The following is a 26,431-nucleotide window of genomic DNA, read 5'->3' as shown; positions in this document are numbered from 1 at the left end:
CACACACACTGATTCCTCCTTAAGTCCAGAGCTTAGGTTTTAGCCCTGCTGCTTCCCACTCCCAACTCCCATCCCTCCCACCCATCCCCAGACCCACAAAGCAAAGCCTGGCTCAGGACACAAGGATGAAAGTAGAATTGGGCAGAGAGGTGGATATTGAAGTGAATTGAGATAGCCGGGAAGAAGAAGGTGTTCCGTCTTCCCCTGACCTTCCCTCACCCTTGTGCTCAGAGCAGGGGCCCGGAGGAGGTTCCTGAGCTGTGTCCTCCCTCTGTGCAGCTGCTGGGCTTCCCGGTGTCAGACAGCAGGTCAGCTCATTGGGCCCATTCAGCAGAATTATAAATAGCAGCTTGTGCCCAGCCTGGCCCACAGAGCAACCTACGCTGCCGCAGGGTCCCCAGGGCCCCTGCCCTCTAGCCCTCCATCCATCTCTGAGGCAAGGCCTGCCCCTCCCCTGTGCCGCCACTGGGTCCTCAGGTCAGTATCTGATGTGCTGTCACCATAGCAACCTGCTTGTCCAGCCCAGGCTCAGGTTGCTGGGAGGTGTGGGCAACTAAAGGAGAGGTCCAGTGGCCTGGAATCAAAGGTTATGGCTCTGTGCTGGGCTTTCCTCTCTAGAGGGCTGGGGAATGGGTCCTGTCCTCTGGGGGACAGTGGACAGAGATGTCTGATAATGGGAGTCCTGGCATAGGAGGACCACTGGAGGTCTCTGCCACTGAACTGGGGCAGTGGGTTAGCCCTGGTCTTGAAACTAGAGAGAGTCGTGGGTTTAAATCCTATATCTACGCCTGCTCCTTAGGTCAGGTTGAGACCACCATTTAACCCTCTTGAGCCCCTCCTTTCCCTACTTCCAGGGCTTTCTGTGAGGCAGGTCCCTCAATTTTCTTAACCCCTGGGGGGCAGGACAGGGGCTGGTGAAACTTGCACTGACCTGGCTTCTGCCATTCACCAGCTGTATGATCTCAAGTAGGTTGACACAATCTCTCTGAGCCTCAGTTTCCCCATCTATAAAACAGGCACAAAAGCAGTGTCTGCACCTCACCATGTTGTTTGAGGATGAATTGGACCTTGGTGGGAGAAGCCATTGGTATAGTGCCATGCACATGGCAGCCACACTTGCCATCACTTTCTGAACTGTTTTTTCTATTCCAACCTTCTTGTTCGAGATGACCCTGCCTGTATCACTAACTCACAGGTCACTTCAGGCAGCAGTCTCCCCAACTACAAAATGACCACAGGACCCCTCAGGCTCTACCCAGGTCTGAGATTTATATATCTCAAGCAGCCCCACTAGACTGGGCCGTATCTAATATTATATACTGACGTCCTCACCAGGCCCTGTCCTTAGCTCCCGAAACCTGAACTGCATAGTTGCCTAGCAACCGAGGCGTGAGCTCAGAGGCTTGGGTGTCAGGGTGTCCAGCTGCAGCCCCTTCCCTGCAGGCCAGAGTCCCAGAAGGGGGGATAAGGCCAGGGACCATTGCCCAGCCCAGCCCAGGAGGGGCCTCCTGCTCCTCTTCAGACCTGTTCAGGTCCAGCCTGTCTGAGAGCCCACTTTTTCAGGGTAAAAGGGACCACTGGCCTCAGATATTTTTAAAGGTAGGGCACGTGGTCAGTCACAGAAACCGGAGCCTCCTCTCGCTGCTAATTGATACAGTGGCTGTCACCATCACCATCTCCCTAGAAGCTTGCAGCCCAGGTTTGTCCAAGAGCATGGAGAAGTCCCTGACCCTCTCTCAGCACTGCCCTCAGGAGGCTGATGCCACCTCCTGGAGCTCCCAGGGCACCGTGCATGGCCACACTTAACAAATCACATCACCCTTATGTTTACCTGCACGATCTCGCTCACGTTTCCATTCATTCACCCAACAAGTATTTTACTGACCATCCATCCCTGCTCTATTATATTCTGCCTGAGTGACCTTGGGCAAGTTACTTAAACTCTCTTTGCCTTAGTTTCTTTTTCTGGAAAAATGGGAATAATAAGAATACCTGCCTCAGAGAATTGTGATGTAGGTCAAGTGAGATAACATGTATACAGTGCTTAGCACACAGAAAATGTTCCATAAATATTAGTTGATCATGATTTTTTGTTGTTGTTAAACTGTTATAACGTTCAGTCACTGTGCCAGAGGGAACAGGGCTGTATCTAGTTTCACTCCATCCACATTGCATACCACATAACCCTAACCCTAACCCACAACTCCTGGTCCACTGTAGAAGTTATCCAACTGAGTAGAGGTGAAAAATGAACTGTTTCCCCTGAAATCCATTACTGCTCAGGGAACTAATTAGTGAAACATTGACTTTAAACATCTTTCACAGTCCAGGTACAGGCTACATCATCCACAAAGTTACCAAAGTGGGTTTGAAATCTCATTGTAGATTTTCCCCCTCTGCCTGAGTTTGGGGTTGGGAGGGACAAGTAGTCCCATGGTTGCTTGAGGTGGACTTAAACAGCAGGCAGACTGGAGGGAGGGGATCTGGCATTTACAGGAACCTACATTTTGCACCCTAGGTGTCAATTTGCCTTACCCTAACCCCAGCACTGTGTCCTCTTTAAACCTCAGTCCTCTCATCTTTAAAACGGGCCCCCTGCTCCCTCTGCCCCATAGTCACAGGTGAGACAGAGGACGATGTGCTGTGAAGAACCCTTTCCAGTAACAGTCCTTCTTAATAAGAAGATAGCGATGCTACCCATGGAAGAGCATTGGGCTGGTGGCCAGCTCTCCCCAGAGCCTAGCATTCGTGAGCAAAGCCACTTTGGGTGGCCGCCAGCCCTCTGGCCTGGGGGCTGTTTCTAACAGCAGGTAATGCGGTCAAGCTGACGGCTCCAGGATTTCACCCTCGACTTCTTCCAAACACAGGAAGGGGCTGCCATCTGCTTCCCACCCATCACCCCCAGGCTGCCAGGTCAGCCAAAACTCCCGCCCCACACCTGTCAGCAGTGCAGGGAAAAGAACCCAATGGGGGTTCCCTAGTGGATGCTAAAGCTAGTGATATCCTTGGGGGCCTCCACCAGGACACTGTACACTATCTCTCCACCCTTGGGAGGAGCAGGGAGACACTGGATTTCTCTCTCGCCACTATTGAACACCTCATTTCACTCCACCGCTGTCCCCACTATGGGGCAGCTCCATTTGTGCTAACTCTGGGTCTGGAAATCTGTTGAGTGCCATGGTCAAGAGCACAGCCATGGGACTCAGACCCTAATGTAGACTCTAATGTGACCTTGGCCAGCCACCCCACTATCTGAATCTCAGGTTCCTCATCTATAAAATGCAGAAGAGTGTCTACCTCAGGGCCTATCATGGGTATGAGTGAGATCATGCCTGGAAAAAAAGCTGAATACAATAAGTGGTACTTGATAGTAATAAAACTTTGCTACTCTTAACGACTATTTTTGTTTCTATTACTGCTGTTCTGGTGCCATTATTACTGTGGCCACCTTCCTTCCAGGAATGTTATCTCATGTCCTCTTCTATCATTCCTGTAGGCCAGGGCTGGTACACAGAAGGTGCTCATTGCATGTCTCTGCCTTTGGATTTAAATTCAAATGTTTGTTGAGGAAGTGGATGAGCCCATGACCCAGGCAGCCTTGTTCTCTCTCAGTTTATGAAGTCAAGCTGTGTGTTCCTCTAGCCACTCAGAAAGCTCCTGTTAGACACCAACTGAGTCTGTCAGATGCACTAGGGACCTAGAAGTGGATGGACATAGCCCTCTAGGACATGAACAGTCAAGCCCAATGGAGGGATCAGTTCATTCTTCCTGAAGAATGGGATCAGCATAGTGCTCACCAAGGAGGGGCCTTCTGAGTTGGACCCTGCAGGGTGAATAGGAGTCTATCAGACAGAGAGGCAGAAGGAAAGGAAACTGCTTGTGCTAATGCATGGAAAGTGGTCCACAAGGGAAGTCTGAGTTGATTTTTTTATTATTAAAGCAAGAAGGCCCCCCACACACACATTGATATCTCAGTATCCAGAGGAAAACTGGCTGATTCAAGGGCACACACATGCCCATCAGAGTGGGGGATGCCAGGAGTCAGGGAGGCCCCCTTCCCTGGCTGGACCCAGAATCCAAGACTTAACACAACTGAGCATGTGAAAGTCTCTTGGAAATCATCTAATCCAATCTCCTCATTTTACTGATGGAGAAACTGAGGCCCAAAGAGGGAAGACAGGGGAGCAGGTCAACTAATGGGGAACCTTCTAGCCAGGTTGGAGGTGACCAGCTCTGGAGCTGCATCTTCTATGCAGGATCTTGAGCCCCCAGGTCACTTCATGAGGATGTCAATCTCTGTGGGACCTGTCATAGGCCTCTGAATCTCTTTAGCCCTAGTTTCCTACTTGTGAAGTAGAAAAATTCAGTAGTTTCTCAGTGGCCTTTAAACTGAAAAGCTCTTTAGGAACATTCTTATAAAATGCCATTTTGTCATCACTGTCTTTTTGTTCAGGGTGAACCCTAATGGCAGAGTTCCCTGAGAGCTACAGTCATCTGATGGAATGATTTCTGGCTTTAAAGGTTCAGGGCCACCCTGCAGATAGTCTCAGAGATAATGGTGAGGCATCTATGACAAGCAGGCTGTCCACGCCTTATATGTAACCACACATGTGCTCTGCTCTGCCCTGACATGCATAGACACATCTGTACATGGATGCCTGGTTGCACAATCATGTATACATTCTACTCTACATATACACACATATACAACACACATTTATGCAATCATGGACATGAACTTCCAGCGGAAAAGAGGGAGCAGGGGTATTCTGCATGAGTCATGAAATGCCCCTTAACTCTGAAATAGTAAAAATAGAAGAAAATTTCAAGTCAACCTAAAAGAACTTTGAAAAACCACCAACACTGGCACAGATGATTATGGAAGGAGGGAATGAACCCCTGTCAAGAGAGGTGTGTAAGCACAAGCAGGGCTTGGCACAGGTGCAGTGAAGAGGCTTAGGCATCGCAGAGATTTTCACCTCTGAGGTCCCTGTCTGGTCTCTAGAGCCAAGTGAGCTCAGGGAGACAGGGCCTCTTTGGCTTTTCTGTCAAGTTTTGAAAAAAAAAAAATGGTGCTCTTTTGGTGGCCCTGCATAGACTCACATTATCTTCCAACAACCCTGTGAGGTAGGGATGATTATTGTCCCCGTTTTAGAGGTCTAACAACTGAGGCTAGAGAGCTGCCTTGATTTTCCCACAGTCACTCAGTGATGGCAGAGCAAGGGTTCTATACCAGTTTTCTATGACTCTAAGCCTTAAACAAAGGGGTTCTAACCCCCACTAAGTTGTGAGTCAAGTGAAAAGTGGTTTAAGAATCCAGAGAAGTTTCTGGAGTGAAAGGAAATTCCCAAGAGAAGATGGCACTGGCAATGGTCGATCTAGGGACCCAAATATGGGATGGAACATAACAGGCAAAGAAGAGATGGTAGTCCAGGTAAGGATCCCTGCCATGCAATATATGGAAGTGCAGTTGTTAGGATGGTCACAATGATGGGAACAGGAGGGTTCCAGGCTGTACATACCCACCGTGGGCTTGCTCACTTTCATTTCTGGGCTCAGAGCCTCAAGATCAGGCCATGGGTCTGCACATCTTCAGCAAGGCTGGGGTCCCCTGGGTCTGCATCCCTCGGGGTGGCTGCATTTGCATCTGTCCCTGCACAGATGGCTGGTGAGCACAGCTAGCAGCCTTCATCCCCACCCGCACCCCCTTCTGTCGCGGGGACTCGGCTGCACCAGGGAGCGTGGTATGGTTTTATTTTTAGAAGTGGCACCATCTGTTCAAGGTGCTGGGTGGATTCTGTTTGTCTCCGCAGTGGCCGGGACAGCCATGCCAAGTCAGAGGAAAACTGCAGAGCTGGCCGGCGGGGTGGTCACTAATTAGCATGCCGACCTGCTGAATGCAAGAACCAACAAGATTCCACAGGCCTCAGGGTGTGAGATTCTGGAATCCGGGGGCGGGGGCTGCTAGTGGGGCGGCTCTGGGGCCAGGGCAGCTAACGCAAAGGACAAGCTCAGCGTGGGATGCATCCTGTGTTCTTAGCACCCCGCCTAGTCCCTGGGCCTGAGCCTGGGCCTGAATCCTGGCATATTCAGTGTCCTGACCTGATCTTATCCCTGACCTCCAGCTTTGTGTGGAAAATGGGGAAGAGACCTCAGATGAAAAGAACAGTGGCTAGCCCATGGGGATCCTCTGTGGGACCTAACATTGGGTGTGGCAGAAGACACTGTCATGAGCAGTTTGGTCCAGAGGGGCTGGCACATCTCCCCACTGGACTCCAAATGCTTCCATGTATCCCACCGCCTGAGCTACTGCCACATTGAGCTTCTGAGTCATCTTGAGGAGGATTTAGGCTGGTGATTCCAAGCAGGGGCTCTGTTGGAAGACTGCCTGGGTTCAAATCCCACAGTTATGTGATCCTAGGCAACTTCCTTAATCTGGCAGAGCCTCCTTTTGCTCTTCTGTGGAATGGGATGCTGGTAGCAGCTAGCTCATAGATTCCAGGTGTAGATTTGCCAAGTTGCTGCCTGTAAGACTGTGGTATGCACCTGGGTGCATTCAGCATCAGCTCCTCCTACCATATGGCTGACCAGGTTTACTTTTCAAATGCAGATTGCACCCTATCGTTTGTTGTCCTCCATGTCCTTCCACAATCATATTGCTTTTCTCAGTCATGGAACCAGTATTGGTGGAGGCCTATGCCATGCTGAGGGCTGGGGAGGTCTTGTTCTCAGGAAGTTCATGGTCTAATGAGGGAGACATGCTGGCAAGACTCAGTCTTGCTGGCAAGACTCACTCCAAGACTGAGGCTGGAGGCTGTGAACTTGAGAACAAACCACACATTATGGACTGACAGTGGAAAGAGAGTTGGAATTTAGAGCCAGGGAATTAGAGAAGTTGGTATGCTGGGCCTTGGAGAGGATTAATGGGAAAGCAAGTGTAGACAGTCCTGGAGAGAGGGAACAGTGTATGCAAAGTGTGGGAGACAAAACATGCATTCGTTGTTCTGGAAATGCAAGAGCTCAGTTAGACCAGAGCTCAGGGAGGCTATCTCCGAGCCAATCAGGCAGGATCCTGGATGGCAGTGGGGAGCCAGAAGTGGTTTTTAATCCAGAGAATGGTGTGTGCAATCTGAGAGGCAGCATAATATGGTGGTTTCAGCATCAAAGAGGTCCCATTTCTGCTCCTGCCTCTACCGCTTGCTAGCTGTGTGATCCTGGGCATGATGTTATTTTACTTCTCTGAGCTTCAGTTTCCTCATCATAATTATGCCTGCCTCGTGGGCTGCTTGTAGGATAAGATGTGGCCAGAGCCTAATACAGCTCCTAGCACATGGACACCACTCAGTAAAGGGCAGTCACCATCAGCATCCCTCTGGGGATAGTGCAAGGACAATTGAGGGGGCCAGTCAAAAGGCCATGGATGAAGAGCCTGCATTCTCAGCCCACAAAGAATGACTTTCCCCCACATCTTACCTTCCTTCTTCTCTGGTCTGGACCCCAAAGGACTCACTATCTGTTCAAAAGTAATCTTCCAACTTGGACTCATCCCCTGGCACGCCTGTGGATGAATAGTCCTACTCCAACCCATAGAGGAAAAAATTGAATAAGCTCAGTCAGACTGAGATGCCACCATTTAAATATGATTCTGGCAGGAATCAGAAGGAAAGCATCATGCACAGTGCAAAATAATGGGTCACTAGTGGTGGGTTTCTGGCACTGGTGACAGATGGCACTGATGGACCAAGGTGAGTTCTCAGTGCATGCACTTTAGTGTCTCTGAGTGGCCTTTTGTTTAGTGTCACCTTGTTGGTTCACACCTGTTCACTAGGATACCCCATTGTCTGAGAACCTAGCTTTGAGTGTCAGTACCAAATATCTGAGGTCAGCTCCCCATGCCTATTCACAGAGCTCATGGAACAGGCCATGTGCCTTCCCCAGTCAACCTACACTCAGCACCTCAGGATTCCCAACTCCACACTTTGTTGGTGGGCACTGCTATCCTAGAAAGCTCTTAGGTGTACTTATAATCCTTTGCTCTATGTCAGTCAACACCACCGCTTGTGGACAGCTGGACAGCTCCTTGGCACCCGGTTCTTAAAGCCCACCTCATACCCCCAGTCAGCACTGTGTCCTTGGGAACAGCTCCCAGTGAAGACACTTCCCCAGTGCCTGTTTCTTTGTCCTCCCCAGAGGACAGCACCAGGACCACGTGAACAGCACTCACTCCCAGTCACTGCTAGTCAGCCCTGCAGGGAGTGGGGACCTGCAGTTATCAGGTTCCTTGACCTCAGCCATCCAATCCCTCCCCAGCATCCACCTCCATCCATCAATCAGTACTTTATCCCCAGAGACAGCTCCTGCACAGTCAGAGGTGAAGCCTGAAAACTCACCAAGTCATCTATTGTGTGTGGCCAGAGCACTGACACCACAGAACCCCGTGCTTCACTACAGGAACCAGAGGCAAGGGCAGGAGCCTGGTCTTTTGGAGAAAGGGATGTGAGTGAGCATTGGGGGAGGGGGGGGTGCCTTAAGCGTATCTCTGTGTGTGTGTTTGATATCCGGCTCTGCTATTCCCACCCAAGGACCTTATACCAGTCACTGAACTCTCTTTTCCCCTTTTTTCTCCTCTGTAAAACAAGGTGCTAGCATTTACTTTATCATAGGGTTGTTGTGAAGGATTAAATGAGATAACAAATGTAAAGTACATAGGATGGTGCTTGGCACAAATATCTGCAGTCTAAGCATTGCCATTATTATCAGTCTTTGTCCCCTCGCCCCCAACCCCTTTCAGGCCTCTACTTGTAATCCATGGGAGAGCAGGAGGAAGATAAAGGTAGGATGGGACAGTGTTACTGCAACCAGTTAGTATCTAGAGGCTGAGGGCGATCAGAGCAGCAAATGAGGCCTCAAGGAGGTCAGTGCAACTGTGGGGATAGATAGGCAAGTGAGAGCTGAGGCCAGAGAGGTTGCCAAGACTTTTGTCTGAAGCCAGAGAATGAGATCCAGAGCACCTTATTCATCCCAAGCATAGTCACAGTTCACAACTTTCTTAATGCATGTCCCTTTCTTGCAGCCCAAAATGAAGTCTCCACACACTTTTCTGTCTCCATCTGCTAGTGCTTTGCTATTTTAGCTTCATCAGGAAACTCTCAAAGATTTTTTTAAGGAAAGAATTCTAAATAAGGAGCATATCAAGGGTACAAACCTTGGAAAGCAGACATTGCCCTGCCAAGACCCAAGAAGGGCAGTGCATGTTTGAGACAGCAGGTGAATTTTGATCAGCTCATGACTGCCGGGTTCTAGGGCATGTCTCCTTCCTTCGGCTTACAGCCAAGCAGAACGTGGCTTGCAATGGGGATGATATGGTGGCAAAGAGGCCCAATGAATTATGTGTGCTCTGAGAAGCAAGTATCAGATAATGGGAGAATCCTTGAGGATGGTGCTACACTGGTCTTTTGAGACTGGGTGTCTTTCCAAACTCCCTCTCACTTTACAGAAAAGGAAATTGAGGCACAGTAGAGAAGGTTATATAGTCCAAAGCCATACTACGAGTTAGTGAAGAACAATGGGGCACAGAGGAAAGATGGAAGCCTTAGACTAAAGCAAGTGTATTTAAGCTGTGCTACGTCCTATCTTAATAGCCTTGGCCACTGTAACCTCTCTGAGTCCCAACTTCCTAACTTGTAAGGTAGGGACAGTGATACCACACAGCCCATGGAGGCTTATACTAAGCAAGACCAATTAATAGTAGTGGTCAAGCCAAGATCTGGACCCAGCAGATCTGGTTCCCAGGCAAGAGCCATTTGGATTATATTCTTCCAAAATCTGAAGCAAAAGTTGTGCAGGAATTACTCAACTCAGGCTTCAGATCCTGACCTTGGAGTTGTCACGGGGAGTTATTTATGGCAGAGTGATCAGACCTTAAATCGCAGGGTCTGCTCACCTCTCTTGCTTTCCTAGGATTTTTAGAATCCTAATGATTTAGGGCAGGGCTTGAGGTGCACCTCCTTAGGTTGACTGACTTGACTGAATGGAAGAATGGAGAGATAGACAGATGGACAGCAAATGATGGATGGATAGGTGAATGGGCAGATAGAGAGGCAGGTAAGTGGATGGATTGATGCATGGATTGATGGACAGATAGATGGATGAATGGATTGACAGGTAGATAAGTGGGAGGATGAATATGTATTAAGACACTTTGAAGACTAAAAATGGGTTGTTTTCTACCATCTAACATTGGCAGCTTCTCTGGAGAACAGGGTTAGTGGAGGGAGTTGGACCTAGTAGGCAGCTAAGGGCTGGATCTCCTCTCCCTCAGGACAGGCATGTGGATAATAAGGTACATGAAAAGTCCTACATCACAAACATCCCACCCTCTGGCCCTACTTCTGCTATCTGTGCCTTCAGGGCTGATGCATGGCTGTTTCTGCCAGACTTTTTAATTTCTTTTTTTTTTTTTTTTTTTTAGATTTTCCTTTTCTGAGTAGCAGGATAGGAGTTTTCTAAAAATAGCACTAAATTTGCCTCTGAGGTATTCATTTTTCAGTTCCCTTCCTCATTCCCAGTTCCCTCTCCTAAACTGTGAGAATTCAAAGCTGAGATTTTCTTTGTCAGCTTTGATGCGTGTACACACACACACTCACACACACACACACACACACACACACACACACACACACACACTGTGGGGCCTGTCTACTTAGAGACAGGTGTGGGCACAGACATCTCTGGCTCACTCTCACTCACAGACACACACTCATGCTGGCAGTCCAATATAACTGCACAGCAAACCTTGTCCTCAGGGTCACCCACACTAGGCACAAATCTGCCAATATACCACAGAGACCATCACACACACCTAGAGAAGGAGGGAGCGAGAGAGGGAGGGAGGGAGGGAGGAGGGAGGGAGGGAGGGAGGGAGGGAGGGAGGGAGGGAGGGAGGAAGAAGGGCATCTAAGGCAGTAACTACAATAGTCTGGCTGAGGCTGAGGGAGGAGCTGTGGCTGGTGGCTGAGTCCACACATTTTCCTGGGTGACAACCTAGGTGGAGGTTCCCGTTGCTGGGATAGGGGGCCCTACAGAAAGGCCAGAATTTGCATCTAGGGGAGGAAAGAAAATATCCTACCCCAAAGAAGCTAGTCAGCCAGGACCAGAGCAGACAGGAAACTAGCCTTGTGTGTTGTGCCAAGCAGGGACCCTCCCCAACCTTTTGAGCAGTGCCAGAGGCCTTATGGGTATGGTTCTGTCAGTCTGAGTTCTGCGTTGAGCACAGTAGTGTGGGGGACTGAGGATAGAGGCATTGAGTAATCATGATTAGGACAACCACATTTAACAAGTTCTTCCTCCATGCCAGGAACTGGGCTAAGCTCTATCTCAGTTAGTCCTCACAAAACTCTATGAAGTAGGCTGTGAAGTTGGCTTTGTTGGGGAGGAGAAAACCAAGGCACAGAAAGAGGTTAAGAGCCTTGCCCAAATCACAAAACCAATGGCAGCACTAAGCCACCTCACCAGGGGCCCCTAGACAGGGCCTGTGTCCTCTACATTTATCAGGCTGCCAGAGATTATTCAAAAAGATGACTTTTAAAATACATATTAAGGTGGTATTTAAATTCAGCACATCTTAAAACAGAAGAATTCAACATTCAAAAGTTATTTTTAGCACATAATTCATTTGCAATTGTCCCAGCTACCATCCTTCAGTAGGATTTAAAAAAGCTGTTGGTTTGGGGTTTTGTTTTCTTTTTTAATCCTTCCTTCAAAAGGTAGATTCCATCTTTGTTAAATTAACTAAAACACACACAAAAAAAAACTGCTCCTTCCTCTGCAAGTGTCCTTCCTGGCAAAGACTTTTTATTAAGGTGCCCCTAATCTATTCTTGAGTCATTGAAATATAACAATACAGAGTCATTTAAATGCTAATGAGATGAAATCGAAATGCATAAATCCAATATTGTCAAAATGTTCTCCTGGATTCTGAAGGTCCTGGCACTGTCAAAGCCTAAAGGGACCCTCAGAGAGCACTAGTCAAATCTCGTTACTTTCCACATGGAGAAACTGAGGTCCAGGGAAGAAAGGGGTTTGGTCAAGTTCATGCTGCAAGAGCGTGGAAAACAGGGAGGGGCTTTCAGTGGGCTCTGGCCTCAGGTGGTTATGTGACCTCTTGTGTGTTGCTGATCCCCTCTGTGCCCAGAACTGGTCCTATGTCCTGCCCAGGCCCTGTCTCATTCCCTGCAGCCACTATAACAGAATACCATAGACCAGGTTACTTAAATGACAGAAATTTATTTCTTACAGCTCTGAAGACTGGATAGTTCAGCTCAAGGTGCCAACCGATTGGGTTCCTAGTGAGGGCCCTCTTCTGTCTCGCTATGTCCTCACATGGCTGAGAAAGATCTTCTCTCGTGTCACTTTCTATTATATAAGAACACCAATTCCATCCATGAGGGCTCCACACTCATGTCCTAATTGTCTCCTAAAGGCCCCACCTCCTAATACCATCACATTGGGAATTAGGGCTTTAACATGTTAATTTGGAGTAAACACATTCAGTCCATAGTAGCCTGTGTGCCTGTTTTTTTAGGGCAGGAGTGAGTGCAGTGTTGAGAACTGGCTGCAAATGAACCTCATCGCAACCATAACAAAGCTTCACTTCTAATAACAGGGTGGGAGGGGAAGATACAGGAGCCTGCATTGTAGGGCCTCCATATGTCCTCATGGCAGTCTATTAGACAGATGGATCAACTCCAGTTTGCAGAGAGCCTCACCAGTGAGGTTAGATGACTTCTCCAAGGTCACACCACTCATTAAATGTCTCAGCTACACAGTGGTAGTTCGGGTGGCATTTGGGCAAGGCAGCAAGGATGTCAGAGCCTGGTGAGCTGTGACTGAGGGGACAGCTGCCTGCTCCAGCCTCACACCCAAGCCTCATTATGATGGAAGGCACCTGGGACATGGAGGGCAAGGGTGCATCTCAAAGAAAAAAGTATGACTACCAATTGTGATATCTTTCCTAATCTCTAGCAAACCTGTAAGATAGGCATTCTGAGGAAACTGAGATCCAAGGACTTCCAATTGATGGATGACCCAGTGGTCAATCTAGACATTCATTCATTCATCAAGCATTTATTGGGAGCCTTCTGGATGCCAGGTACCATAGTAGGTACAAAAGTGACATGACTACTGCCCACTGGGGAAGGAAGACAGCTAAGCAGGCCTAAGCAATAGCATGTGAAGTGTGGTATGATGCAGGAGGCATCTAGTGGTTAGGAGCATTTACATAGCCCTGCATGGTCAGGGAAGGCATTCAAGTAAAGGACATTGCTGGACAGAACCGGTCAGTGTCAAGGCAGCAAAGGCTGGGTGAATGGAAAGTGTTCCAGTCTAGAGAATTCAGGAAACTGATAGTTTCTACACTAACAGGCAGGTCTTCAGCTCTGTCCATCTATTAGAATATCCATTTGAGAGGCCTCATATAAGTACTTCTGGGCCAATGGACTTCAAGTTCTCTAAGCAAGGAAATCCTACAGTTAGATCAAATACCAAAATGAGCTCTGCAACTTAGAAGGAAAAACCAAGATGCCCAGAACAGGGTTGGTCTCATGCACACATTGGTGACATGCAGGAGCAAGGGGTGACGGTTTGGGGACAAGCCACATCAAAAGAGTAACTACAGTGGGAAATCTCAAAGAAGGAAGTTTAAGATCAATCATCTACAGTGTTAAAATTCTGGCTTTTAATTGATTTTGCTATTCCAGCATTTCATTCTTCTATACCTGCTCACACAGGTCCCTTTCTGAACCTTTTATTATGTCTCTCCTGACCTTTTACTAATAGATAATTGTATGCTTCAATTTCTTCTATGTCCATCTTTTGGCTTAAGGCCTACTTAACCTGAAGAGGGGAAAATATTCCCTACTCATCTTCCCTGATACCCTGAGTCAGATCAGATCTTTCTTCTCTGGGTGTCCATAGCACCTGGGACTCACCATCATGGCAAACCCATCAAGTTATATAGAAATTACCCATTTAATTGTCTCTCCTCTCTACTGTCAGCTCCGGGAAGGCAGGGACCATGTCTGGATTCTTCGGTGCTTGAAACAGAGTAGATTCCCCAAATAGTTATAGGATGGATGGATGGATGGATGGATGGATGGATGGATGATGGACCAATGGACGGACAGGTACATGGGTAGATAGATGGTTGAAGATCATTATTTATCATAACATAATCATCATTAAAATTACCAATAGGCCATTATTAACTCATTCTTACAATTGCATCACAAATATAATTACTGCTAACGCTTCTCATGGCTCATGCTGTCAGATGTAATTATGAGTGCCTCTAAGCCACACCACAGGTATCAGAGAGACAGATAGAAAACAGTGCCTCAAGTTTAGAAAGTCCTTCGTGGTTTACAAAGCACTTACATTCACATATGACACTTTATTAAGTATCCTAAGAACCCCAGGAGGGAGTTTCACCAGGGAAGGCAGCAAAGTGTCCTGACTAAGAAAGAGAATGTCTCTGGACCCAGAGAACCTGAGTTTAAATCCCAACTCCACCACTCACTAGCTGGGTGACCTTGGACAGATCTTATCACCTCTCTTGGCCTCAGTTTCCTCATATGTTCTATGGGGATAATAAGACTGTCTGTCCCCTAAAGCAGTTATATGGGTTGGTAATAATCACAGTAACTATGGAGTGCTTATTCAGCAATTACTAGGCTCAGTTGCAAGTATTTTACGTGAAATAACTAATTTAAACCTCACAATACCTGTGAGGTAGATACTATTATTCCCCCTCCCTTTTTAATGATCATATAAGTAAAGTTAATTTTCCTCCCTTCCTACTGGGAGGTAGAGGAATCAGAATTTGACCAGAAAACTGTGGCTTCTAGAGCTCCTAGTGTTAACCTCCATAGCACCTATACACGTGGGCATCCTTGGACCCTGCCTCGTCTGTGGGTCCCAGTGTAAAGATAAGGCTTCCGGCTGCAGCCTTGGGTAAAAGCGCCCTCCTGGAAGGCATGGCCGTCTCTCCTGCAGCTCCAGCACCCCCACCCTTAGCTAGGAAGTGCCATACCCCAGATGGAAACATCAGATTTGAACATGGTTTATAGTTAACTCCCAGAAAATCAGGAGGCAGCAAGAGGAGATTGCCTATTGTCTTACATATGAGGAAGCCAAGCCTCAGTAAAGCGGAGGGGCTTGCCCAGGGTTCCACAGGGCTTGGGAGAACTCGGATGGGAACCCAGATTGCCCAGACTCCATCCTGTGTTCTTCACTGAACTCAGGCACAATCTACCCACCAGCCTTGTCTCTTCAAGAGAAAGGAGAGAGTGCCCCTCAGGGGAAGGAGACAGAGCACCAGGGTGGGAGTCCGGAAACCAGACACGCAGGCTCCTCTGCTTTAGCTCTTTGTGGCTCTGGACAAGGCCCTTTTCCTCTCTGAACTTCAGGGAAAATGAGATTAACTCAAAAATGTCACCAGCTCTGAAATTCTGTGCAAGAGGAAAGGATTGCAAAGGAGAGAGATGGGGCAAGGGAGAGGCGACAAGAGGGAGAAGCTGGGGATGGTATGTGGGCTCAATCCCATCTTTCTCCCTCCATTCCCCCTCACTGTCCTGGACCTAACTGGCCAGCTGTCTGAGACTGCTGGGTGGAGCCGGTCCTCGTGCCAGGACCAGCCGAGCTCAACAGGGGCCCTTTGTCACCCAACGCTTGCCGGGGCCTTGGCCACTGGTGTTGGGTGTCCAAGCAGATTGGATTCTCTCCTGGCAGCCCTGCAGATGCCGCACTCCTGCAAGGGTGGCCAGGCAGGCAGAAAGAAGACAGTCCTCCCTCCTCTTCCTGGGCTCCCAGAGGAACGTGGAGGCCACCATCTATGGTGCTGGACTGTGAGAGCCCCCAGGTGAGGTCTCCCTGAACCCCAGCTCATGCTTTGGGCCAAGCTGTGGGCTCAATGATGTCCTGGTGAATATGCATGAGCTGGCTCCTCTGGCCCAGCCAAGAGCTTTAGTTAATGTGATTGGGGGCTTAGGGTGGAGGTTGGTGGCTTTCTCCCATCCCCATGCCTGTAAGACCCAAGTGGAGAGGACAGTGTATGTCAGCAGGTGTAGGTGGCATAGACATGGGTGGCATCTATAGGTGGGGAGTATGCCCCAAATTGTGTGGGCATAGGATGTGTGTAAACACGTTGGCATAGTGAGAGAAATAGGGGCCTGTGTGTGCACAGAGGGGCTGTGAACACAGGTGTTTTTGAAGTAAGGAGGTTGGGATATTAGATGTATGCCAGAAGTGTTACTGCATGTAACACTGTGTGTGACAGAGAGGGGGGTGTTTACCAGCATGTGTGGGAAGTGGGGCTTGTGAATTGTGTGTGTTTGGCAGTGGGGTGGACCATAAAAGTAGGTGGATTGGGTGTTGCAGGGCACCCTGAACCTATGGGTCTGAGGTGTATGTGCACCAGAGTACGTGTTGTGAAGTCAGCGTGTTACATAGCACAGTGGACAATTAGGAAATTGGGTATTTTATGCCTTGGGGGGTGGTATATCATGGGGGTCTCCAGGAGAGTGCCAGTATGTTAGGATTTACAGTACATGCTGGTTTGTTACGGGGTGTCATACAAAACACCCACATTAGGGTGCTTGGGTGTTACTTTGGGTGGGCACATATACACTGGGCCTTCTTGAGCACCCATCTCAGAAGGCCTCCAGTTCCTAACTCTTGTCACCACTCTGTGCTTGCCCCACAGGAGCCACCATCCCTGACCATGTAGATGCCAGCTCCGGGGAGCAGCATGGGCCCCGCTGAATGGAGACTACTGGGACTAGAGCCCTGAGCCCCTCCAGCCCCTGGACTTCACCCTGCACCCAGAGACACCCCTTGGAGTTCACCACTGCTGCTGTCAGTCCACCTCGACTGCCCTCTCCCCCTGGGACCCGGAGTCGGCCACCAGGAGCTGCAGCCATCCAGTGAGGTTGTGCTGAGGACAGCCACACAGAGCCATCACCCAGTAGCCTCTGGTCCAGTGCTGACCCTCGGGCCCACCCTGAGCAGGGACTGTGGCAAACATGGGTGACATGACCAATAGCGACTTTTATTCCAAAAACCAAAGAAATGAGTCAAGCCATGGAGGCGAGTTTGGATGCACGTTGGAGGAGCTCCGCTCTCTCATGGAACTGCGGAGCACTGAGGCTGTGGTCAAGATCAAGGAGACTTACGGGGACACCGAAGCCATCTGCCGGCGCCTCAAAACCTCACCTATCGAAGGTAGGTGTGGGGGACTCAGACCCAGGGCTGTCGTCTTGGTGTCTGCCATTTGTGTTGGCTCCAGGAGCAATATGCATAATATTTAACCTCAGGGATGTCTTGGACAGGGGCTGATATGCCAGTATGGCCATTCTGGTGTTTTCTAGCTGAGGGTCAGCCCCTTTGGATAGGCCAGAGGATGGGGCTTCCATTTTCTCCCTATTGTGCGTTGCAGAGAGAACCACAGGAACAGAGCTGGGTCAGGGGGTATGTTCTGGAAACCAGATGCCAAAATCAGCCAGAATGGGCAACTCACGTCCACTTCAGGAGTGGGCTCATCAGCCTGGCAATCTGAGAGGCACCCAGTCTCCAAGGCGGGGCCAGAAGGGAGGCTGGTGGGGCCAGAAGAAAAGCCATGTCTTGCTTGCCTTCGTCAAAGCTCAGGCGGGGCTCCTGTTTCCCCCTCCCCCATCTACAGGGGTTGGATTCCAGGATCCTCCCTTCCCCAAACCCCTAAAATTCCCTTTTCTGGGCTCCAGCATGGAACCACAGCATTGCTGCAATGCAGCCAATTCCAGCTCCCCAACCCCTGCCCCTGAGCTGGGTGTCCCAAATCCAGACTCTGACTTGGGGACTCCTAGATCTCCGGGCAGCCATAGGCCTTGAAACTGCTGGACAGACAGGGCAGGCAGGAAGATGGGCCATCACAGGAAGGGTGACAGGTGCTATGTCTGTCTTGCCCTTGACATGGGTGTGGGACTTTCTTGCAACCGCCAAAATAAGTAGGCCTGCAAGTCCAGAGAAAAGATTTTAACCTCCTGAGAGCTTCTCTGGAGGGGGCCAAAGCCCAGCCGTCTACCATGAGGCAGAGAGGAGAAAAAGCAGTCCAGCTCAGTCATCAGAACTCAGTTTGAGTCTCCATCCCCAAATGAAGGAAAAGAGTTCCCCACATGAACACCAAAGGCATGATGTGAGGCTCTTCTCAGGGAATCCTCAGTCCTATAACTTTGTGCAAAGAGGCTGCATCAAGCCTCAGTTTCTTTCTCTGGAAAATGGGGTCAGCACCTACTTCACAGTGCCTTGTGGAGGCCTGGGAAGGCAGTAGGTGCTCAACAATTGGCAACCATATTATTCTGAGGAGAGTGGATAAAAATTCCTCCCCCAGGTATAGACCACAACCTGAGAGGCAGGCAGCATCTGAATCCTTATCCCCATATGACAGAGAACAAATCTGAGGCCAGAGATTCCTCTCACTCCATCTCCTAACTCCAGTCCCCATGCCTTGTGCATGGCTGGGCACTAACCCTGAATGCATTTCCTATAGAGGTTGCTTATGGACCTAGTTGCTCATCTGGGATCTGCCAGTCTGTGGTTGCCTGTGCCTGCACCCAGTAGCTTGAGGCATCTGTGTCTCTCTTCTTCTGAGTTCCTTTTGAGTCAGGAGGAAGAGCTAAGCCTTTCCTTCTTCCAAGATTGGCTACTGTCTCTGATGTTGTGCCTACGGGCTGAGCTCAGCCTGACGTTCAGAAACACCTTTGTTTTCTTGGTGTCTGATTGTTTGGGCAGGGCGGGTAGGAATAGAGGAACCGTCCTCTCTTCACTGTGTGCTTCTAGCTCAGGTCTTGAGAATGACCTGCAATGGAAGCAGTCTGTACCTTGGGGCTCCTGAACCCCAGGCTTGTGCGGACACTAGTCCGTGGCAGAATGGCTGTGCACACCCTGCCATCAGGCTGGCATACCTGGCCTCCTAAGAGGCAGGGCTGCCCAAGTGGGCTCTTGTGAATAGGACCAGGAGATTCTCTTGAATCAGGAATTTTTAAGTGTCTCTGGACTTCAGGCCTGGATGGAAGCTGTGGCCCTTCTCCCCAGAAAAGCATGCAACAGATGTGGCTCATACCATCAGGCCCTCACAGAGCGCCATAAAGAATTCCGTCCTTGCCGAAACTGGTTTGGCTCAGTGGATAGAGCGTTGGCCTGTGGACTGAAAGGTCTTGGGTTCGATTCTGGTCAAGGGCATGTACCTTGGTTGCGGGCACATCCCCAGTGGGGGGTGTGCAGGAGGCAGCTGATCAGTGTTTCTCTCTCATCGATGTTTCTAGCTTTCTATCCCTCTCTCTTCCTGTCTGTAAAAACTCAATAAAATGTATCAAAAAAAAAAAAAAAAAAAACTTGAAAAAAAGAATTCCATCCTCCCCTCCCACTTAACAGGCTCTCACCCCCTGGGACACTGAGTGGCGCATCACCAAGCTCCAGCACTGTGTGGGGCCAATTCCAGTCGGCTCATTGTGTCCTGCACCTGAGGGCAGGAATCCTGTCCTGCTCCTCTCTATACATTCAACACCTAGTCTGGTGCCTGGCACAGAGGAGAGAAGGTAACTTGCCCACAAAACCCTGAGACATGGCCCTTGAGCCGGTAGCCCACAGGGAGCAAGCAGCTCAAATGTCAGCAACCAAAACAGTAAATAATCCAGACCAAGTGCAGCACAGGCCCCAGAGCTCACAGGAGAGGTGAGATGGGTGGGCAGTGAAGGTCAGAGCAGGCTTCCTAGAGGAGGAGGTGTTGGGCTACGGAGGAAGGAGAAGAGAATAAAGCAGCATTTCTTAGAATCCCATAGAATTTCAATGTGTTATAAATTAGGCATTACATGAAAAGTAAAGGGGACTCAGTTTTCTCATCTATGAAATGAAAAGAATAGTAACAGCTCTGACTAGTGCTCTGCCACCCGCCAGCTGTGTGTCTGCCTTTACATCTTTTGTCTGGCCTCTCTAAGCTTTGGTTTCCTCATTTTTCATGAGGACCAAATGAGATCTCTGATGGGAAAGGTCTCAGAGGAGGAGGAAAGCCTGTGGTAGGGTTTACCAGAGCCCTGCTGCATTGGTCCCTAGAATAAAGTGACCAGACGTCCCGCTTTTGGCGGGACAGTGTCAATTTTTAACAATTTGTCCCACGTCCTGAGGCATTTTTAAAAAGTCCAAAAGATTTAAAAGATTCTTTCCAAAAATCGGGACTTTTTTAAAACGCCGAGGGACGGGGGACAAATTGTTAAAAATCGGGGCTGTCCCGCCAAAAGCGGGATGTCTGGTCACCTTAAGGATCTCCCAGAGTGCAGGTGGAACTAAAAGAGGCTTGGAGAGGGGCAGAATAGCCTAATACCACAGACGCTAGATTTGGATGCCCTGGGTTCAAATCCCAGTCCTGCCTTTACCTGCTGTGTGACTGTGGGCAAGTTACTTGGCCTCTCTCTGCCTCAGTTTCCTCATCATCTCCTGTAAATGTGGAAATTGATAGCGGTTACATCATAGGATTATGGTGAGGACAAAGTGGAATAGCTTGGAAAGCACTTGGTACATGGGCAGACTAAACACCTCAATTTCCCCATCAGTAAAGTGGGTTGTGAACATTCTCATTCATTGAGATCAGTATCCAAGTGCTCAATAAATGTCAGATCTTAATGGTCTTCATTGATTATTACTACTCGGGAAGAAGCAGTCACATTCTCCAGAAAGGGTGGAATTTGACTCTTCCGGAACACTGGTCAGTGTCCCCACATGGTGCCTCACTTTGCAATGGGCTATTCTACATCCTTATTACACATGTGCCTGGAAGCAGGAGTTGTTATCTCATTTTACAGATGAGGAGCATGAGGATTTGAGGTCATCACCACAGTTCACATCAAAGCAGACTTTGAACACAGCTCTGATAGCACCCAGGTGTGCCATCAGCCCCGAGCCAGGCATGTGCACCTGGGCACAGTCCTCTAGGTGCTCTCTGTCTGGTGAGGGCCTTAGTGGGGTGGGCCACCAGGGAACTTTTTATTCTCTCTCATGTTTAGCATTTGCCCTGCCCTGATTTACAGAAGTGCCTCGCCTCCAGCCCACCCCCTAACTTAGAGCCCTGTGGTGTGGATCTGTGCCAGCTCCACCCAGGGACTCAGGTTGGCCACTCTGACACCCCTTCCCCTAATCTGCCCCCAGTGAGCAAGCCCTGGCCTCTGAATCACACTATAGGAAAGTACTCCAGGCCATGCATAAATTAGCCTTCCATTTGTCCAGCTAACTTTAAGCAAAAAGATCTCTGCAAGTGATAGAGAGGTTTTAAAGTCATAGAAATCTATTCCCACCCAGGGCCCTGCCTGCCGCCAGCACAGGCCAGAGGCTCAGCTCCCACAGACAGACAGTGTTGGATTTTCTACCAAAAGGCCCAACTCTGGGGACAACTATTGTGTAAACCTCATCCCTGTGAGGCCAGGGGTGGCCTCTGCCCCCGACTTGAGCTTCATTTATTTCCTTTTCCTCTACTAGTTCTGTTCTATTCTGGTAATGCCTTTTCCTCTGCCCTCACTGCCCCCTTTCCTTCCACAGCCTTTCACTCTGGGACATAGGGCCCCAGAGACCCAGGTTCAAATCCTGACTGTCTTACTCTTACAAGACACTGGGAGAATTTAATGTAACTCGCTGAGCCTTAGTTGCCTTATCTGTGAAATTGGGATACTAACACTACGTACCTCTCAAATATTGTTCACATGAAAGGCTGAATGCAGTGTATGGTAGACCCCAGACACTTACAAAATGGTGATATGATTGTTATCATTATGCCTAATAATTTCTTTTCAAAAACAATATGCATGAGCCCCATCTTTGTGAATTAGGCAATTAATAAGGCAGTGCCCAGCGAAGAGTTAATGTGCTGTTAGAGGAGACTTCCCAGAGTAGGCAAACACATGACAAGTCTGGAAAGATGGGTAATGGATGTTGGGGTGGCTTATGAGATCCTGGAAGCAGGAGCTGTTTGTCATTCTCCACCATATCCCCAGTATGATGCTTGGGGGCTCAGAATTATTCACAGGAGGAAGGAAGAGAGAGAGAAAGAAGAGATGGGGAAGCCCTGTGTAGGACAGAAGACTGAAACCTGGGGACAGGACACAGGACACCCTATGTCACCCATGGAACAGTCGGCTTCAGGTCCGCAAGCCTAGAGTGGCACTTCCCTAAGCTGCCCCACACACACAGCTCCTTCACTTCCTGTCACCCGCACCTCAGGCTATTGGAGGGGCAGCTCCAACAAGTCCCCCTGGGCACTCCCTGTATTGTATGTTTCTCAGTGTGGGAGGAAGGGGAACAGCAAAGATGGGGCCGCAGCAGGTGGGGTGGAACTGGATACTTCAGAGTGTTGTGAAACGGAACCTCCAGTTAATTTTGTATGAATCCTACAGCCTGTCCAAGTGGAGAAGAGAGAGGGGCTGGAGAAGGATAGGGGGGCAGATCATGGGGGCTGGTGCCTCGTGTTGCATAAATATGATGTTAGCAGAGAATGCCCCTCCGACCTGGCAGGGCTCAGGTCATCCACAGAGCTGCCGCCAGCCACTGGGCACGGGAGAGTGTGGAGGCAGCAGGTGGGGGTCTTCTGCTTGTCACTGTGATGTCACTGTCTGTCTCCCCAAGGATCACTGGGCCCTGACAGGTTGACAGGGAAACTGAGGCAGCCACAGATTCAGTTGGGTGCCAGACAGGGTGAAGCTGGGGACTGCTCAGATACAGGGTCCATATGGGGAGTTCACTGCCTGGCCAGAGATAAAGGAGAACACTCTGTCGGGTGCAAGGCCTGGAGGAGAAAAATGTCCAGGTATTTAAGAGACTAAGAAAACTAGCCACCTTTGCAAATACATGCATGGATGGGGGAGGGGAAAGCATGAAGATTGTTGGGGAGGTGGGAAGTGGGGAAGTTTCCAACCTCATCTGTCATCACAGACAAGATACTTAGATTCTCATGACCTCACTTTTCTTATTTGTAAAATGAGGATTGTGCTACTTCACTCTTTGCCATTTGGAATAGTGAGTTGAAATTGCTTTGAAAGTTTTTCACAAAAGAATTATCATCTTCCAGTCTTTATTGGGTATTTCTATCTATTAGGATTCTGGTAGATAAAAACCCATCTCAAATTGCATGCAAAAAAAAAGTTATTTTCTAGCTTGTGCAACCAAAAAGTCCAGGGACTGATGGCCTCAGGTAAGGCTGGATCCAGGGTCTCCAATACTGCAGCAGGACTGTGTCCATCCCTCTCCTAGTATCTTTCTTTTCCACTTCAGGCAGGTGCTCACCCTATGAGTGTCCTAGCATCTTCAGGCTAACACCTTCCCATCTCAGCCACTCCAGTGCCAATAGGCACCTCTTTCTCAGGGCCTCCTCTTAAGTACCAGAACAGACTCTCACTGGCACAAGCAGGAGTCACATGGCCAATCTTGAACCAATCTATGTGGCTGGAGGATGGAATAGGCTAATAGGTCAGATCTGGGTCACATGCTTGCTACAGAGAGGCCAGTCCACTCAAACCACATGTAGACTGGAGGAGGAGTGGGTAATGGAGGCAAAACATACATGCTTGTGGGCCTACTATGTAGAAGGCTCCTACTCTGGGCTGAGGAGTGTATGGAGGAAGAGCAGGCATGTTCTGTGCCCTTGAGGGGTGCTTGACCTGATGGGGAGGAAGGATAGAATTAGGAAGGCAGTTGAGGGTGAAGGCAGGATTCAGAGCACCAAATATGGTGCCAAATCACAGCACTGTTAATTGTTACACCATGGTAATAGGCATAAGCTGGGTCTGTCTAGGCAAAGTAGGTCTACAACTAGTGTACCAGCAGTGAAGTGGCCCACTCATGTCATAGTCAAATTCTGGCTCCACTTATCCCGCTGTGGAGCATTGGGCCCTTTCTTAACCTCTCTGTGCTTCAGTTTCCTTGTCTGTGACATGGAATAACAGTGCCTCTTTCATAGGGTTGTCGTGAGGGTCAAAGTAATATGTGTAAAGCGCTTAGTGCCTGGCACATGGCAGGTGCTATATTAGTTTTATTATTCTACTAGAGGCTCAGTGCATGAAATTCGTGCATGAGTAGGGTCCCTAGGCCTGGATGGCAATCAGGGCCGATCTGTGGGGTGACTGGTGGGGCTGCCCCCTCATTGGCTCTACCCCTTGGCACTGCCATCAGTTGTTTCCCTCTGTGGGGCAACAGGCAGGGTAATTGGGAGGGCCCCTAGTGGCACCCATCTTGGCTGGCCTGGGGCCTGTGGGCTGGGGGCAGCTCCTGCATTGAGTATCTGCCCCCTGGTGGTCAGTGAGTGTCATAGCAACCAGTCATTCTGCCATTCAGTCAATTTGCATACTAGGCTTTTATTATATAGGACTAGAAGCCCAGCGAGTGAAATCATGCGGCCCCACCCATGCCCTTCCTGAGCCACTGCCATCTGCTGCCACAGGCCTTGTGAGCTCATCTGTGCCTAGCTGGTCCCCATTCCTCCCTTCCCGGGTTGAGTGTCTGAACCATTGGTTTCTCTGAACCATTTGGCTCTTTCCTCTAGTAACAGCTTTTACCTTCTGCCTCAATTCCTCTCCCAGTTCATGCCCTTCCCCAATGTGCTGTCTCCTCCCACCTCAGGCCACATGCACCCCAGCACCTCCCCCCATGGCGGGAGCACCTCCAGTCGCCTCCTAGGTACCTGCACCACGCTCCCTGCCCCCGCCCACCAGTACCTATCCCCTGTTCCCTCTTCGCAGTGTGGCCCATAGAGAGCCAGTGCCATAGGACTCCCCTGATGCGCCTTCTGGTCAAGTCCCTGCCAGCATCCACCGGGATGCAGCATCACGCACCTCGAGCACACGCAGCTCTGCCCACCCGTACGCACCTGTCATGCACGCCGCCTTCTGCTGATCAGTCGTTACAGCGTGATGGTGTGACAACCACAGGCTTTTTATAATATAGGATAGCAAGAACTCTCTTTGTGACTATCAGGGACAAGTTGGGTTTAAATTAGTGGAGCTAAGAAAGGTAGCTTATCTAAGCAGATCAATGGGCATGAGCAACACATGAATCTATGATTTTTTTTTTAATTGTCAGCACCATATTTGATTTGCAGTACTTATACACCCCACCCCATCCCACCACCACCACCACCACCACCAGGGGGGGAAATCCTTTAAAAGCACAGCTTTCTATGAAAATCTGATGAGTCATACGTGGACACTTTCCAGAATGCTACCCGCACATCTTTCTGAATCATCAGTAAGATAAACCCACCTGTTGATTAATATGTGCTACCCACTTTCCTAGGGTCAGGGCAGGAGAGTGTATACCAGGCAAACAGTTCTACAGACCTGGGTGGCTAGCAGAGTGCAGAACAGTTAGGGAAAGAGCTTGACCTGTCACTGACCAAGCGTTTCTAAGTGGATATCAGCAGGACTAGAGGACCTCGTGTCCCAGGGAAGGCATGCTGGCCAGGTAGGTGCTTTGCACAGTTAGATACCTAAAGGGAGAATAGAGGATATGAGCAGTGGGGGGAGCCTCTTACCAGGCAGACCAACCATGCAAAAAGCCTGAGTCCCAAAGCCACCACCACCACCACCCCAAAACCGGCTGTTATTTATTGTGCGCAAACTTATCAGGTTCGGACTCTCTCTCTCTCTCATGTAGTCCTCACAGCAGCCCCTTGAGCAGGAAACAAATGCTTGGAGAGGAAGCCATCTCCATGGAGGCATCTTTGCTTTGCAGAATGAATATGCACTAAACGCTAAGTGCATGCTCAAAAAAGAGAAGGAATGAGGAGAACATTAACTCAGAGTCCCAGCTCCAACACTGAGACCCTTGAACAAGTCACTCCATCCCTCTGAGCCTCACTTCTCATCTATAAATGACATAATAATAATGCCCACCTTCCAGAACCAGAAGATACAGGTGTTCAGAATATCCCATTGCTTCTCCTGCTTCTGTCATGCCAAGTGGAGATGTAGTCTCACACATACTCATTTGTTAAACAGATGTGTGTGTTCTACTATGTGCAGGCTTGGGCCACATTGCTCTTCTGGGAATAGAAGTTCCAAACACTCCTTAGGAGCGATTTGTGTGTGGTGTGGCTGCTCATGAGACAGATGGGAGGCCGGGACAGGGACAGCCTTCCAGGACATTCCCTTTCCATACAAGGAGCAGAGAGAGAGGGCAGACAGGAGACAACCCCAAGGGCACAGAGGCAGGCAGGATCCAGTAGGAAAGATGGCAGCCAGGGGCAGGGGCCAAGGAGGAGCCCCTTCTGACTGTCTTTCTTTCCATAGCTCCCTAAAGATTCCCAGGAAAGGGGCTGCAGAGTTGGGTTGTACATCACCCCTTTCCTGAAGACTCTCCCCTTCTA

The 26,431-nt window shown here is 49.4% G+C and overlaps 1 protein-coding gene across 15 annotated transcripts in view; it reads left to right on the top strand.

Annotated features, from left to right (window-relative positions):
- The window catches only part of ATP2B2 (ATPase plasma membrane Ca2+ transporting 2), a 464,830-nt gene that overhangs the window by 316,656 nt on the left and 121,743 nt on the right, over window positions 1–26,431 (top strand). For 14 of the 15 annotated variants that reach the window (XM_084901914.1, XM_084901911.1, XM_084901915.1 and 11 more), the window contains one exon: window positions 16,760–17,277. In XM_084901914.1, the coding sequence (XP_084758040.1) occupies window positions 17,079–17,277 (199 nt within the window). In that variant the 5' untranslated portion in view covers window positions 16,760–17,078. Of the gene's footprint in view, window positions 1–8,379; window positions 8,497–16,759; window positions 17,278–26,431 lie in introns of those variants that run through there. The other variant, XM_084901913.1, reaches the window with a different exon arrangement.

This window comes from Pipistrellus hanaki (genome assembly GCF_964339955.1).
Source record: "Pipistrellus hanaki genome assembly, chromosome: 13".
Taxonomy (NCBI): Eukaryota; Metazoa; Chordata; class Mammalia; order Chiroptera; family Vespertilionidae; genus Pipistrellus; species Pipistrellus hanaki.
Note: the sequence above shows the minus strand (reverse complement) of the source record. Positions and strands in the feature narration are given on the sequence as shown.